We start from the raw sequence: 15,599 nt of genomic DNA on the forward strand, positions 1-15,599 counted from the left end.
TTAGTGCTAATATCACATCATATACTACTCTTTATTTTTTTCTTTTTCCAGTGTTTAGGATAAAACCCAGAGCCTTATGCTTGTGAGGCAGTCTACTACTGAGGTACACTCCAAGCCTTTGTTACTTCATTATTTGTTTATTATGTGTGTACATGTGCTATGGTACACACATGTAGAGTAAAACTTGCAGGGATTGGTTCTCTTCTTCCACTGTGTTGATCTCAGGAATTGAACTCAGGTCATTTGGCTTGATAGCAAGCTCCTTTACTTTCTGAGCGCTCTTCTTGGCCCTGTTATTTTTTGAGACTGAGTCTCCATATGTAGTTCAGACTGTCCTAGAACTAATTATGTAGCCCTGGTTAGCCTCTCACTCATGACCTTTCCTCAACCCCCTGGGTGCTGAGATTGCAGGCGTATGCTACCAAATCTAGAATCATACTACATACTACCATTAATTTAGAATGTCAGCACATGTATTCCTCTACTAAAAGGCTCTACTTTGTAAAGGAGGAAGAATCATTCTCTTCAGTAGTGTTACTGAAGTAAGTTGTCTGTGCTCCAGTATATAATGCCTCCTTCCCGTGCTCATGCAAGCAACCCTAATTAAACTCAATTGGTCTTTGTCTCTCTGTCTCTACCTGGTCTCCCTACAACTGGTCTCTCTCTTTGTCTTTTGTCTCTTGGTCTGTCTCTGTCTCTCTCTTTGTCTCTCTGTCTCTGTCTCTCTCTCTCTGTCTCTCTCTCACACACACACAGACACACAGACACATGAAAATAGAAAGGTTGCCGGTTGGTGGTGGCGTACGCCTTTAGTTCCAGCACTCGAGAGGCAGAGGCAGGCAGATCTCTATGATTTCCAGGTCAGCCTGGTCTACAGAGTGAGTTCCAGGACAGCCAGCATTGTTACATAGAGAAACCTGATGTGTGATTATTGGCGGAATGAATTCCCACAACAGAAACCCTGTCTCAAACAAACAAAACAAAAAATTAGATGTGGATGGCTCAGTGGTTAAGAGCACTGATTGATCTTCCAGAGAACCCAGGTTTAATTCCCAGCACCCACATGGCAGCTCACATCTATTCAAAACTCTAGTTCTAGGGGATCCAAAGCCCTCTTCTGGTCTTAATGGGCACCAAGGACTCAGGTGTTGCACAGACACATGCCAGCAAAACACCCATAAACATAAAAGAAAATGGAACAGTGTAGAGCAGGAGTGAGAAGTAGAAAAGAGAGCAATGGGAGATGACTATGATCAAAATTATCATTATATACATATCTGAAATTATCAAAGAATAAATAAAAATTATTTTTAAAAAGTCTCCATTTGGCCAGGCGGTAGTGGCGCACACCTTTAATCCCAGCACTTGGGAGGCAGAGGCAGGCGGATCTCTGTGAGTTTGAAGCCAGCCTGGTCTACAAGAGCTAGTTCCAGGACAGGCTCCAAAGCTACAGAGGAACCCTGTCTTGGGGGGAAAAAAGTCTTCATTTGTCAAAAGGATCCTTTCGCTATAGTCTGCAAACGTTTAGTCTTGGTAGGCCTTGAGACTCTATCTCTCTAGTCTACACAGCATCCTGGAAAACTGCTGCTGAGGGGACTTCCCACCCACCCTCTCCTCAGCTGTTAGCCTGTGAAATATGACCTTGGCCTAATCTGCCCTTTGTTGTGATGAGGGTTCCCTTTTAGAACCCAAGCCCCGAATTTGTTGGGATACACAAGGGAAGCAGAGAGCTTTCCACCTGTGTGACTACCTTTGAACTCCAGCTCCCCAGCCACACCAGTCTCCTTTCTATTTCATGCCTCCTTTATGGAGCTATAAAAGAAACCAACCAAACACACCTTTGAAACAGAAGAATGAGGAAGGGAACCTGAGATAACATGCATCCAGGTCATTGCAACTGCTTGGACATGTTTTGCTGATAGTGCTTTGAAGCCCTGCCACCATTGATGTCACCTCCCGGAATGACTAAGAAGTGGCTTTGCCATACCTTCAGTCATTGTTTGCCCACTGTGCTAAGTGTTAGTTTAGGCCTACACAGAGAGCAAATAAAGTACCCCAAACCCTTGTGGAACTTACTCTCTAGGGAGGAGCCAGGCCCTCATCAGTTATACAGGAGGGCAAGACCTAGAGCTGTGAGCGAGTATAGCAGGCAGCTAAAGGACTGTGTGTCCTTCAAGGGAGGGAGGACTGAGCTGAGGTCTGCAGGCTGTGTGGGTGCTAACTAGGGGAGAGTTCTGGGAGCATGAGGAGCATTGTCTGTTCATGTGCTAGAACTCGGTGGGGGTAGGGTGGAGGAGCGAGTATGAGAGGGCCCTGGAGAAGTAGGGTAGGGCAGACAGTGGTATGTGGCCAGGGCAAAGGTTTTTGTCTTCATCTTAAAACAATAGCAAATCATCTGTTTTGTGTGTCTTGTGCACCCTCCCCCACTTCTAGTTTAAAAAACAGAAACTCCTCCTAGAACTGGACCAGTATGCCCCAGATGTGGCTGAACTCATCCGGACCCCTATGGAAATGCGATACATCCCTCTGAAAGTGGCCCTGTTGTAAGTATTCCCTTACAATTCAGAGCTCAGAGCCAACAAATGCAAGGAAAATGTGAAGAGACTTTCCCATGTTGTAGTTTTAGAGATTTGTGGTCTTAGTCATCACGTATTTGCTGTAGTTCTCTTGCACAACTGGAGTTTTGGCCAGCAAAAGACACAGAGCCACTCTGTCTCTGATGAGACAAAGACTCACACAAGGGCATGCACAATCAAACCCTTCACAAAGGCTTTCTGACTCAGTGCGATCTGGGCTGGAACCTGCTTGGAACTAGTGTTTCTAAAAAGTGGTAGTTCTTCATTACTGGTGTATTGTATGAAATTCTGGTCTTCATCTGGCGGTTGTTTCCCACAGCTTCTATATTTCCTGTACGATTCAATCCCTGTTTCTAATTTAGAAAACTGAAGTAAAATACCCGTCTGGGCTAGGTGCCCAGCTGGAAGAGTAAGACCCGCCGATACTTTAAGAATTCTGTAGGAGTAATTATCGATGCCAGGGAGTGTGAACCTCTCAGGTTATTCCCCTTTGTGTCTCTGAGATGGGTGAAGTGGATTATTCAACCAACCAGTAGACATCAGATATTAATAACATGCTAACTTCTCGGAACACACATGGGACAAAACATACATTTTCTCACGGAAAAGCGTGCTTGTAGAATTCTTTAGAATTAGGATCTGGGCATCCCAGCCTCAGGGGGTCTAAGGTAGAAGGATTGCTTAGTTTGAAGCTAATCTGTGCTATGTAGCTTTATTCCATATCGGAAGTCAAGGGGCTGTAGAGGGAGCTCGGTTGGTAGGGGGCTTGCATAGCACATACTAAGCCCTGGTTTTGGTCCCCAGGACCAGATGTACTGGGCGGGGTGGTGCTTGTCTGTAACCCCACCACTTTGGAAGGAGACAGGAGGATCAGAAGTTCAAGATCAGCTTCACCTACATAGTGAATTTGAAGCCAGTTTAGGTCATCTTAGATTCTATTGTGGGGAATGGGGTTTTTAGGAGCCTTTGCCCTGTGTATGAATTTCCTATTTAGAATTCCAGGTAGATGTCTAAGCAGCTGCTTTTTCAATGTCACCCACTACTTAAAATGGTTTTGTGAATTTTTTTCCTATGAGATAATTTTGGTATATCGGCTCTCAACTACAAATTTCAGAAATTTGATGGGAACTACTTTAATAGGACCAAAGGTTTAGCAACATAATGAATCCTTATGGACTCTTGTGTCCCTAAGGGTAGTTTCATAATGGCTGCAGCCGTTCTTTAAAGATTGCGTAACATGTCTATCTGACTGCTGGGAAAAACAAACAAAAGAAAAAACCACCAAACCCCAAAAGTTTCTAGGCTTTTGGTTTTAGAACTACTAATCTTATGTTTCTATGAGGTAGAATTAGATTTAAGGTCATTATTTGAGAATAATTATCTTTTTCTAAGATACTGGTGTGTTTCTTCCTGTCAATCAGAATTATGTAACTGACCTTTCTTCCTTTGTCTGTCAGGAAACTCAACCATGTCTGAGGCTGGTTATTGTACAGCTGCAGTCTGTCTGAGGCTGGTTATTGTACAGCTGTAGTCTGAGGCGGGTTATTGTACAGCTGTAGTCTGTCTGAGGCGGGTTATTGTACAGCTGCAGTCTGTCTGAAGCTGGTTATTGTACAGCTGTAGTCTGAAGCTGGTTATTGTACAGCTGTAGTCTGAGGCGGGTTATTGTACAGCTGTAGTCTGAGGCGGGTTATTGTACAGCTGTAGTCTGTCTGAGGCTGGTTATTGTACAGCTGTAGTCTGTCTGAGGCGGGTTATTGTACAGCTGTAGTCTGTCTGAGGCTGGTTATTGTGCAGCTGTAGTCTGTCTGAGGCGGGTTATTGTACAGCTGTAGTCTGTCTGAAGCTGGTTATTGTACAGCTGTAGTCTGTCTGAGGCTGGTTATTGTACAGCTGTAGTCTGTCTGAGGCGGGTTATTGTACAGCTGTAGTCTGTCTGAGGCTGGTTATTGTGCAGCTGTAGTCTGTCTGAAACTGATATTGTACTACTCTAGTTCTTTGGTTTTCCTGACTGTCTTTCCCTTTTCTTCTTCTGTATTTCCCCTGGTCTTAATTATGGCTGGTTTTACTTCTTTACTATTTTATTTATTTGTTCTCATTTTAGCAGATGCAAATCTTTTGTAGAATCAGGACAGAAATAAATAAAAAGAATCCTCACTGACTAAGTAAGACTTTCCAACTCAAAGCACTTCAGATTCGTTTTCTGATTCCATTCCTTCCTACTTTAGGGGAAAGGACCCCAGCTTAACTTTTCCCTAATGGTCTGTCAAGATCCTGTGGAGTTCTATGCCAGATAACTTGTAGAATTTAGAGGATACATTGTTCATGGTCTGTGTCGGGGATACTGCCGACTACAAAGAGGGCTCCATAGAGAGAATGTTGGCTTTAGAACTAGGAAGATTTTTGCATATATTTAATAGCTTGTGAAAACTTGGGCAAGTTAATAACTGAATCTCAGTTTCCTTGTATGCAAAAGTAAGATAATGCTCCTGGGCCAGATGGTCCACCTGCCCTCCCAGCACTCAGAAGTGGAAGCTGGAGGGTCATTCCCAGCTGCTTAGAGGTCAAGGCCGGTTTGGGCTGTGGAGACCCTGTCTCAAAAACAAAACAAAAAGCCTGGCCTGTGGTAGTGGCACACGCCTTTAATCCCAGCACTAGGGAGGCAGAGGCAGGTGAATCTCTGAGTTCAAGGCCAGCCTAGTCTACAAGAGCTAGTTCTAGGACAGGCACCAAAGCTACACAGAGAAACCCTGTCTTGGAAATCAAACAAAACAAAAAAACAACCAAAAACTCCAAAAAAAGCCCTAACAAACCAAAATAGAACCACAAAAAAAACCCACTAAAAATGAAACAAAAGCTGGAAGGTTTTTGTTAGTTTATAGGATCTTTGTTATTATTATATGGAAATGTGATGGCTTTGAATGTGCCCATAGCGTGGTGTCGAGTGCCTTTGCTCACTGACACAAGCCCCGCTAGCCTCTTGTATGTGCAATAACTCATTTTAAAGGAGTTTCTTCCTTTTTGTAAATGAGTTGAACGTCATGGCTGTGGTGACCAGGACTCTCTGGTCCATTGATCAGGTTTACTAATGACAAATATGTGTGTTTTCCCCAGCTACCTCCTGAACCCCTATACGATCCTGTCTTGTGTTGCCAAGTCTACCTGCGCTATCAACAACACCCTCATTGCTTTCTTCATTTTGACCACAATGAAAGGTAAGGCGCCCAAGAAGAGCACAAAATAGGCAGGACTTTATTACACTTATGTTCCAGATTTTTCTTTTCTTTTAAGCAGCATAAACTGCGCATGGCAGCACATGCCTATAATCCCAACACATGGCAGCACATGCCTATAATCCCAACACATGGCAGCACATACCTATAATCCCAACACATGGCAGCACATACCTATAATCCCAACACATGGCAGCACATACCTATAATCCCAACACATGGCAGCACATACCTATAATCCCAACAGCTGGGAGGTTAAGCCAAGAGGATAAGGAATTCAAGGCCAGCCTGTGTTGTATAGCAAGAATTTGACTCAAAAAGAAAGAAAAAAATACAATATTTTTAGAAATTACACACAAATAATAAAAGATTATTTTTTATTAATAATCTTTTAGCCGGGCGATGGTGGCGCACGCCTTTAATCCCAGCACTTGGGAGGCAGAGGCAGGCGGATCTCTGTGAGTTCGAGACCAGCCTGGTCTACAGAGCTAGTTCCAGGATAGGCTCCAAAGCCACAGAGAAACCCTGTCTCGAAAAACCAAAAAATAATAATAATAATAATAATAATCTTTTAGAAAATGGAGCCAAACCGAGAAATAAAAGTCCTAAAATATCTATTACTCAGAGAATCACTGTTGACATAGTCTTTTTAAAAATGTTTCAAAAGAATTATAATGAGAATGTCAGTCGTGCATAACCCTAGGTCAGCTGTTATGTTCTCTCAGTTTAGCTGACTTTAAGTAGGAGCAGTACTGTACAGTGTTAAGGCCAGCCTTTGTTGTTTTGAGCCAGGCTGTTTTGTTTTGACTACAAGCTCCTGCCACCACCTCCCTAGTGCTGGTGTTACAGGCTTGTGCCATCACTTCTGGTTAGTTCAGCTTCTTTGGAGCAATACTTTGTGTGTTTGTGGGGATGCATATGCCATGGTACATGTGTGTAGGGCAGAAGACAACTCTGTAGTTAATTCTCGCCTCCTACTTTTTTTTTTTTTGGAGACAGGAGACAGTTTCTCTGTGTAGCCTTGAGCCAGGCAAGCCTCAGACTCACCTGCCTCTGCCTCCCAAATTCTGGGATTAAAGGCTTGTGCCACCATTACCCAGCTCTCCTACCTTTTTCTGGATTCTGAGATAGAATTTGGGTCATTGTACTTTCACAAGTACCTTTACCCATTGAACCATTTTGCTTGTTTGTTTTGAGACAGGGACTCACTGTGTATCCCTGGCTGACCTGGAACTTGCTCTGTAGACCAGCATAACCTTGAACTCACAGAGCTCTACCTGGGTAGCATACAAGTGGCATCTCAAACATCTCAACCATCTGTAACTCTAGTCCTAAGGGATCCAGTGTTCTCTTCTAGCCTTTAAAAGTACTGTTCACACATGGTACATGGTACATAGACATACGTGCAGGCAGAGCATCCGTACATATAAAATAAAAATAAAAGTTAAAACTTTAAGAAAATATTTTTGTTAAAATCTGTTCTTGGTTGTTTAATTCTTTTTTTTTTTTTTTTTTTTTTTTTTGGTTTTTCGAGACAGGGTTTCTCTGTGGTTTTGGAGCCTGTCCTGGAACTAGCTCTTGTAGACCAGGCTGGTCTCGAACTCACAGATATCCGCCTGCCTCTGCCTCCCAAGTGCTGGGATTAAAGGCGTGCGCCACCACCGCCCGGCCTTGGTTGTTTAATTCTGATACTTATGTACTGTCATTTCAAAGAGGGTTCTGGGGGGCTGGAGAGATGGCTCAGCGGTTAAGAGCATTGCGTGCTCTTCTAAAGGACCCGAGTTCGATTCCCAGCAACCACATGGTGGCTCACAGCCATCTGTTATGAGGTCTGGTGTCCTCTTCTAGCCTGCAGGCATATATTTAAACAGAATATTGTATCCATAATAAATAAATATTTTTTAAAAAAAAGAGGGTTCTGGATAAATGAAGACCAGAACAAGTGATCAATCTGCTATTTTAACCACAAGTCTCTTCCATTATGGGCCATATTTTACAGTTTCTCCCACTTTTCTTTCAAACTTTTAGATAGTATATATAATAACCATTGCCACAAAAATATTCCGGCCAGGCATGGTGGTGCAGTCTTTAATCCCGGTAATTGAGGAGTAGGGGTGGGTGGAGCTCTGTGACTTCAAGGCCAGACTGGTCTAGTAGTGAGTTCCAGGACAGACAGAGCCACAGAGTGAGACCCTTCCTGTCTCAAAATATAAAACAAAACAGAAGGTTATTTAACAAACCACTCCAAAACCCAGTTACTTAAAACAACCACAAAATGAACTCAGGTCACACTTTCTTATAAGCTTGAGACCAGCTGTTCTGTGTGGACATGACTAGTCACTGTACCAGTTTCACTGACTCATTTGTGCCTTCAGGAGCAAGCTGGGTTTACTAATCTAGATAGGCCCCCTGCTACATGGCTGTCATCCTCCTGCATCAGGGGCCTAATTTAAGCATGTTGTTCCTCTCGGAATGGGAGAAGCATACTAGACATCAAACGCAAAGAGGTGACATTTTTTCTTTCTTTTTGGTGTTTGGAGACAGAGTTTTTCTCTGTAATAGCTCCAGTTATCCTGGAGCTCACTCTGTAGACTAGGCTGGCCTCTAATTCATAGAAATTTGCCTGCTTATGCTCCTGAGTGCTGAGATTAAGGGCATATAACACCAACCTCTGGGCCAGGCATGACATTTTAAAGTTTCTGGTTGCATCATATATATTAATATCTCGTTGATCAAAATATAATACATGGGCCAGTTGTGGTTACATTGCCTGTAATTTTAGCACCCAGGAATCAGAGACAGGAGGATTGCCACAAATTAAACGACAGCCTTATCTGTAATAGTGACTTCTAGGCCAGCTTGAGTGACAGTGAGACCATAACCCCAAAACAAAACAAAGCAAAGCAAAAATAAATAATCAGAAAAGGGGGGGTGACTATCTATCTTGTCCACCATGGTAAGGTACTGTAAAATTGACAGAAAGCCTGGACATAGGGAGGGATAGAGATCTGAAGCCAGCTAGTAACATGGTCCTATATATATATATATATATATATATATATATATATATATATATATCAACATTTTTCTGTGGTTTTTTTTTTTTTGCATTAGTTCCTTTTTTATTGCTGTGACAAAACATTGTGGCCAAGGCAACTTATAGAAGAAAGGGTTTTTGTTTTTTTGTTTTTTTTTTTTTTTTTTGGTTTTTCGAGACAGGGTTTCTCTGTGGCTTTGGAGCCTGTCCTGGAACTAGCTCTGTAGACCAGGCTGGTCTCGAACTCACAGAGATCCGCCTGCCTCTGCCTCCCGAGTGCTGGGATTAAAGGCGTGCGCCACCACGCCCGGCTTAGAAGAAAGGGTTTATTTGAGGTTTGCAGTTCCAGAGGGTAAGAGTCCATCATCATCATGGCAGGATTATGGCAGCATGGACCAGCTGCTGAGAACTCGTATCCAAACCCACAAACAGAAGCAGAAACATACCGGGAGTGGCATGAGTCTTTTGAAACCTCCAAGCCAGCTCCCAGAGACATACCTACCCCAACAAGGCCACACCTCCTAATCTTCTCAATCAGTTCTACCAACTGGGGACCAAGTAATCAAAACTATGAGCCTGTATGGGAGCTGTTCTCCTTCACATTACTGTAGTTTGTTTTAGAGAGAGAGAGTCTGCCATGCTGTCTAGGTTGGTCTTAAACTTATAGTCCTCTCTTTGTAGTTTTTTTTTTTTTTTTTTTTTTTTTTGATTTTTTGAGACAGGGTTTCTCCATAGCTTTTTGGTTCCTGTCCTGGAACTAGCTCTTGTAGACCAGGCTGGCCTTGAACTCACAGAGATCCGCCTGCCTCTGCCTCCCGAGTGCTGGGATTAAAGGCGTGCACCACCACCACTCGGCTCTCTTTGTAGTTTTCTAAGTGCTCAGATGATCGTATCCAGATGTAGTCTGGGTTTTATTTTGTTTTTATAAAATTGTGTTGATTATGTGTCTGAGTGTATGTGAGCGTGTACATGCATGCCACAGCACACTTGTTTAGGTAAGAAAACAACTTTGGGATTTGATTTTCCCTTCCACTGTGTGCCCTGGGGATTGAACTCATGCAATCAGGCTTCCATGCCATTTGCTGTAGCTGCTGAGCCATCTCACCAGTCTGAGTTTGTTTGGTTGGTTTTTTTCTTTGAGGCTGAGCCTCACTTTATAACCCTGATCTCAAGCTTGCTCTCTTCATCAGGCTGGCCTCAAACTCACCACCTACCTCTGTCTCCTGAATGCTAGGATTAAAGGTGTGTGCCACTTTGACCAGTCCAAATCTTCCTGTTTTTTTTGGAATGCTATTCCATTGTGTGAATGAATATATGTAGATTCTTTTTTAGATTTAATTTTTAATTATGTATATATGCATGTGGGGGCTATGCATCAGAGTGTTGGGTCCTTGGAGCTGGGGTTAGAGATGGCTGTGGGTGCTGGAAATTGAACGTAGATCTTCTGGAAGGGCAGCAAGTTCTCTTAACCACTGAGCCATCTCTACAACCCCTCCCCCTTTTTGAGAAAAGGTTTTGATATGTAACCCAGATAGACTTCAAACTCAGGATGTAGGCCAGACCAGCCTGGGTCTCTTGATTCCGAGTGTTGGCATTATAGGTATGTTTCAACCACCATGCCCAGCTTAGAAAATTTTTAATCAATTTAATATTAGGTATTTTCCTAATATTTAGCTAATTAAATACTACTACAATTAGCTTTGTCATTTGCATTAATTTTTTACATTTACAACCAGGGGAATCATTGTGCTACTGCCCTCACGATTTCTTAAAGTTTTTGCTAAATTTATATTCTTATAAAATATCCCTATCATAAGAATGCTTATTTCCAAACACTATTGCTTAATCATTTGTAAGATCAAGAGACGTAGTCATGTGACATCATGTATCATGGAATGTTTATGTACAGTGTACTGACCTTTTTTTTTTTTTTGAGACAGGGTTTCTCTGTGGTTTTGGAGCCTGTCCTGGAGCTAGCTCTTGTAGACCAGGCTGGTCTCGAACTCACAGAGATCCGCCTGCCTCTGCCTCCCTAGTGCTGGGATTAAAGGTGCGCGCCAGTGTACTGACCTTTTGCAGGGAAGCACAGAAGAATGACTTAGCTCTTTGTAAGACATTGTTTCTTCTAAATTTCTTAGGATGTTTTTTCTTTAGGCCTTTTAGTTTAATTTGTTGGGTTATTTATAATATCACAGCCAGGGATGTAGCTCGGTGCTTGTATAGCAAGCATAAAGCCCCTAGCTTCAGTCTCCAGTGCTGAAAACAATACTCGTACTGTATAACTTGAATTTTCTTGTTCTGAAGGTTGTGGTCATTTTGCAACAAGCACTTCTATTTTTGAGACAGGTTTTCTCTGTGTAAGAATCCTAGCTGTCCTGGAACTAGCCCTTGTAGACCAGGCTGGCCCCAAACTCACAGAAATTCACCTGCCTCTGCCTCTCGAGTGCTAGGAGTAAGATGTGCACCACTGTCACCTGACTGCCCTTCTTGTTCAGCCTTCTAAGCAGCTGGGATATGTGTCACCATCAGTGCTAAAAACAAAAGTGACATTTTCAGCACTAATGGTGATACATATCCCAGTCACTTGGAAGGCTGAGCAAGAAGGGTCCCTTGAACTCAAATGCCGAAGGCTTAACTTGGACATCACAAGACCTCTACTCAGGTAAAATTAATAATAATAATAATAATAATAATAATAATAATAATAATAGTAACATGTTCCATTATGAACATTGCCAGTTGACTTAACACGTTTGTATGACCCTTCTGGGAGGCATTTATCAATAGTCTTAAAATGTTTGTATTTTTATTTATTTATTTATTTTTCTTGAGACAGAGTTTCTGTGTAGCTCTGGCTGTTCTGGAACTTACTATGTAGACCAGGCTGGCCTTGAACTCCATAGACATCTGCCTGCCTCTGCTTCCTGAGTGCTGGTACTAAAGGCGTGCACTATAATACCTGGCTTATTTATTCTACTTTTGAGAGCCTATACTAAAGTAATGCAAAGGGCTGGGGTTGTAGCTCACATGGTAGAGCACTTTCCTAGCATGCACAAAGCCCTGGGTCCAATTCCCAGCACTGCATAAATTGTGTGTGCTGGTGTACTTTCTTTTTTTTTTTCTTTTTTTTTTTTTTTTTTTGGTTTTTCGAGACAGGGTTTCTCTGTGGTTTTGGAGCCTGTCCTGGAACTAGCTCTTGTAGACCAGGCTGGTCTCGAACTCACAGAGATCCGCCTGCCTCTGCCTCCCGAGTGCTGGAATTAAAGGCGTGCGCCACCACCGCCCGGCGCTGGTGTACTTTCTAAAGTAATACAGACATTAAACACACCTGTCATTTTCTTTATACCTTTAATTTTAATTTTAAAAATTAGAAGTGGTTCAAGCATTTGTAGGACTAAAAGCAATCTAAGCACACCAGAGAAGAAGTAAGCCTTCTCACTTCACCCATCCATTTCTCACACATTTGTTCTGCAGCCTGGCTCTTTCCGTTGGTGGACATTTGTTTTCCACTGTTGTCCGCTATGAATAGAGACTATCACAGTGTTCCTAATCTATTAAAATATTTGAAGAATTCTGTCTTAGCCACATCTCTCTGAACCACGTTGACTCTTCCACTATAATAGTAATGCCTGTAATATTGAGTAAAACCAAATCAGTTTGTCATTCCTCAGCCTTTGTTTCTGTACTTCACACTTGCAGTGCATAAATGCTAAAGCTAAAGACGGGATAATTCACTTTCTTGTGTCTATTTGACTTTTGAGACAGTCTCGCACTGACTTCTGTCTATTACGGTTCAGGTAGAGGCTGAGATCTAGATGGTGTGGTGATACAGTGTGTCTGGAGGGAGACTGTCCAGTCACCTCCCTTTTCCTCGTCTGTAAGACTGGATGGTAGTCGTGACTAAAAGGCCTATGTTTTAGGGCACAGGGCACGCTCACGTCCTGTCTGGGACAGAGCAGGTGCTCAGAGTTCCATCATCCCTGGTTTGGCTGGACTGCCTTCACACAGACTGCGCTGTTGAGAGGGCACAGCTGCCAGGGGATGTAAATGCACTGTGCTTCGTCCGTAGCTGCTCCTCCGCCTGCTGGTGCAATTTTCTTTTCTGATAGTCTCATGGGACCTCAGCTCTTTTTGTCAGAATCCAGTCTGTCCCACTGGCAGTCTGTCCTGAGACAGGTCACTGTCTGTGACCCAGTCTCTGACTCTATGTATTCCTTGCTAAGTCCATGGTGTAGCACAAACTCTAATTGCTCCCAACAATAAAAACCGGATTCAGCTATCAGGTGATTAGAGGAGCAGAGCAGCCAGCTACTAGAGTTCTTACCTTATCAGTGCTCAGATCAAAGGGCTGCTCCTGTCCTCAGACTGCCTCAAACTGACTGTTTCCTCAGACTGCACTGAGCTCCTGTCTACTCCCAGCCATTCACTCCCGTCCCCACCTCCCTACTGTTGGGCTTAAAGGCACGCGATTCCAAGTGCTGGGATCACCTTTGTGTGAGCTCTGTTTCTCCTTTTGACGGAGCAGTTTCTTACTGCCCAGGGTATCCTTGAACTAGCAGAGCTCCACCTGACTTTGTGTGTGCCACCACTGCCTGGCTTCTCGTGATTTAACTCTGCATTCTGATCTTTGTTAAAACACAAACAGAATGTCACCACACCATATGCTGAGTCAGTCCCCTGGCTTTTCCTTGTCTCTTTCCTGCTCTGCCCTGCTGTTGTGCCACCCACCCAGGCCATCATGAAGGTGCAGTCCCTAGTGGCACCTTCTTGCAGAGGCTTGTTTTGGCCCCCACTCTGATACAGAGAGTTGGAAAACATATTCAGAGTTAGATTGGGTAATGCCGTTCCCTGATATGGCAACCAGTGCCCATACCAACTTAGCTAATGTATCCTAATGTTTCTGTGACGAGGCCAAAGGTGAAGTTTTGCTCATGAAACCTAGTGCTTCTATGGGCTGTGCTCGAATATACTAGTAAATTTTTTTATTTGGGGGTAAAACTCATATCCTTTTTGGCACAGTTCCCCCTAGTTAGCCATTATTTCAGTTGTAGTCTGGTAGGTATTTACTTTTCATTATTTGTGGAACCCTATGCTCTGATCTCTGCCTGCTTGTTGAGACTTTAGATGGAAGATTGTAACTTTTACTCAAATATATTAGCAAAACCAGGTGGTGGTGGCGCACGCCTTTAATCCCAGCACTCAGGAGGCAGAGGCAGGCAGATCTCTGAGTTCGAGGCCAGCCAGGTCTACAAGAGCTAGTTCCAGGACAGCCTCCAAAGCTACAGAGAAACCCTGTCTCGGGAAAAAAAAAATCAAAAACCAAAAAAGTATATTAGCTCTACACAAAAAATATAAAAATGGGCCGGGAATGTAGTACATTTGGTGGGGTGCTTGCTTAGCTGATATAATCCTTAACAATGCATAAACTAGCCGGGCGGTGGTGGCGCACGCCTTTAATCCCAGCACTCGGGAGGCAGAGGCAGGCGGATCTCTGTGAGTTCGAGACCAGCCTGGTCTACCTACAAGAGCTAGTTCCAGGACAGGCTCCAAAACCACAGAGAAACCCTGTCTCGAAAAACCAAAAAAAAAAAAAAAAAAAAGAACAATGCATAAACTAGAGTTGGTGGTCTATGCCTGAAGTCTTAGCATTTGGAAAATAGAGAAAGGAAGATTAGAGATTCAAGGTCATCCTCAAGTGCATCGCAAGCCCAAGGCCAGTCTGAGCTATATGAGACCCTGTATCAAAAGAAAAAAAGGGAGTGAAGTGTCTCTTGTGGATGCTGGTAACTTTCTGCCTCTCATTCTGGGTTCTGAAACTCATTATTTTGAAAAATTTCATTTGTCTTCATCCTCATGGTTCACATGTTTTTCTTTTTGTTATTGCTTTGTCGTCTTGAGACAGAATGTTAGGTATCCTAGACTGACCTTGAACTCACTAGTTAGCTGAGAATCAGTTGAACTTGATTTCCCCAGCCTCCATTTCCCTTTCCTGTTCTATAGACCCCCTCCCCCCAGTGCCCATTCTAGCTCCCCCTTCCAGCCTCCCCATTTGCCTTGTTGTGTTAGTTAACATCCTCCCTGTTCTTAGGACACCATTTACCCTCACCCTCCCGCTTTGCCAATGCTACTTTCCTTAGATGCTGGGTCTCTCCTCCTCACTGTTCCAAACTCAGGTGCAGCCCTCATGGGCTTGTCTGTTTCCACTGTACTTCTGTCTTATATTTTGTATTGTTTACCGGGAGCGCTGTGAGGACATGAACTGAGTCACGGCCTCCCTGACACCCAGCATGTTTGACACAGCGCAGACCCTGGCAGTGTTTGCTTATCGCACAGTTTGTCTAAAATATTTAGTAACCTTTTCCTTCTTTTCATCTTCCCTGCCCCTGTGCCAATCACTTTTCTTCCTAACTCAATGCCTTCTTCATTCTTCTTACCCCTTTTAGATTTCTGCACAACTTAGCAGTTCCTCCTAAGTCTTTCCGTACCTCCATATGTTCTCTTACTTCTGCTTAGGTTGTGTGTGTGCCCATCCATGCCTGTCCTCAGGCCACTGGCTAGGGTAGCACCATGTTTCTACCCCAGAATTCAGGTGTCAGCCATCATTTTTCTAGAAAGCTTCCCCATGCCATGCCCCTGGCATTGTGAGCCTCAACTGCTCTGGATGATCTGATCCATTCTAATGTAGGTTTGTGTTACGCCTTCCGCATGCCACATTACCCTCTTTAATGCTCTGGGAGGTCTTCCTCAAGATGT

The 15,599-nt window shown here is 43.4% G+C and overlaps 1 protein-coding gene across 1 annotated transcript in view; it reads left to right on the forward strand.

Annotated features, from left to right (window-relative positions):
- Positions 1–15,599, forward strand: part of Pigu (phosphatidylinositol glycan anchor biosynthesis class U) — an 82,938-nt gene that overhangs the window by 24,219 nt on the left and 43,120 nt on the right. Inside the window, exons 5-6 of the mRNA XM_057781017.1 lie at positions 2,434–2,543; positions 5,691–5,791. Of these exons, the coding sequence (XP_057637000.1) occupies positions 2,434–2,543; positions 5,691–5,791 (211 nt within the window). The remainder of the gene's footprint in view (positions 1–2,433; positions 2,544–5,690; positions 5,792–15,599) is intronic.

The sequence above is a fragment of the Chionomys nivalis genome, chromosome 9 (assembly GCF_950005125.1).
Source record: "Chionomys nivalis chromosome 9, mChiNiv1.1, whole genome shotgun sequence".
Taxonomy (NCBI): domain Eukaryota; kingdom Metazoa; phylum Chordata; class Mammalia; order Rodentia; family Cricetidae; genus Chionomys; species Chionomys nivalis.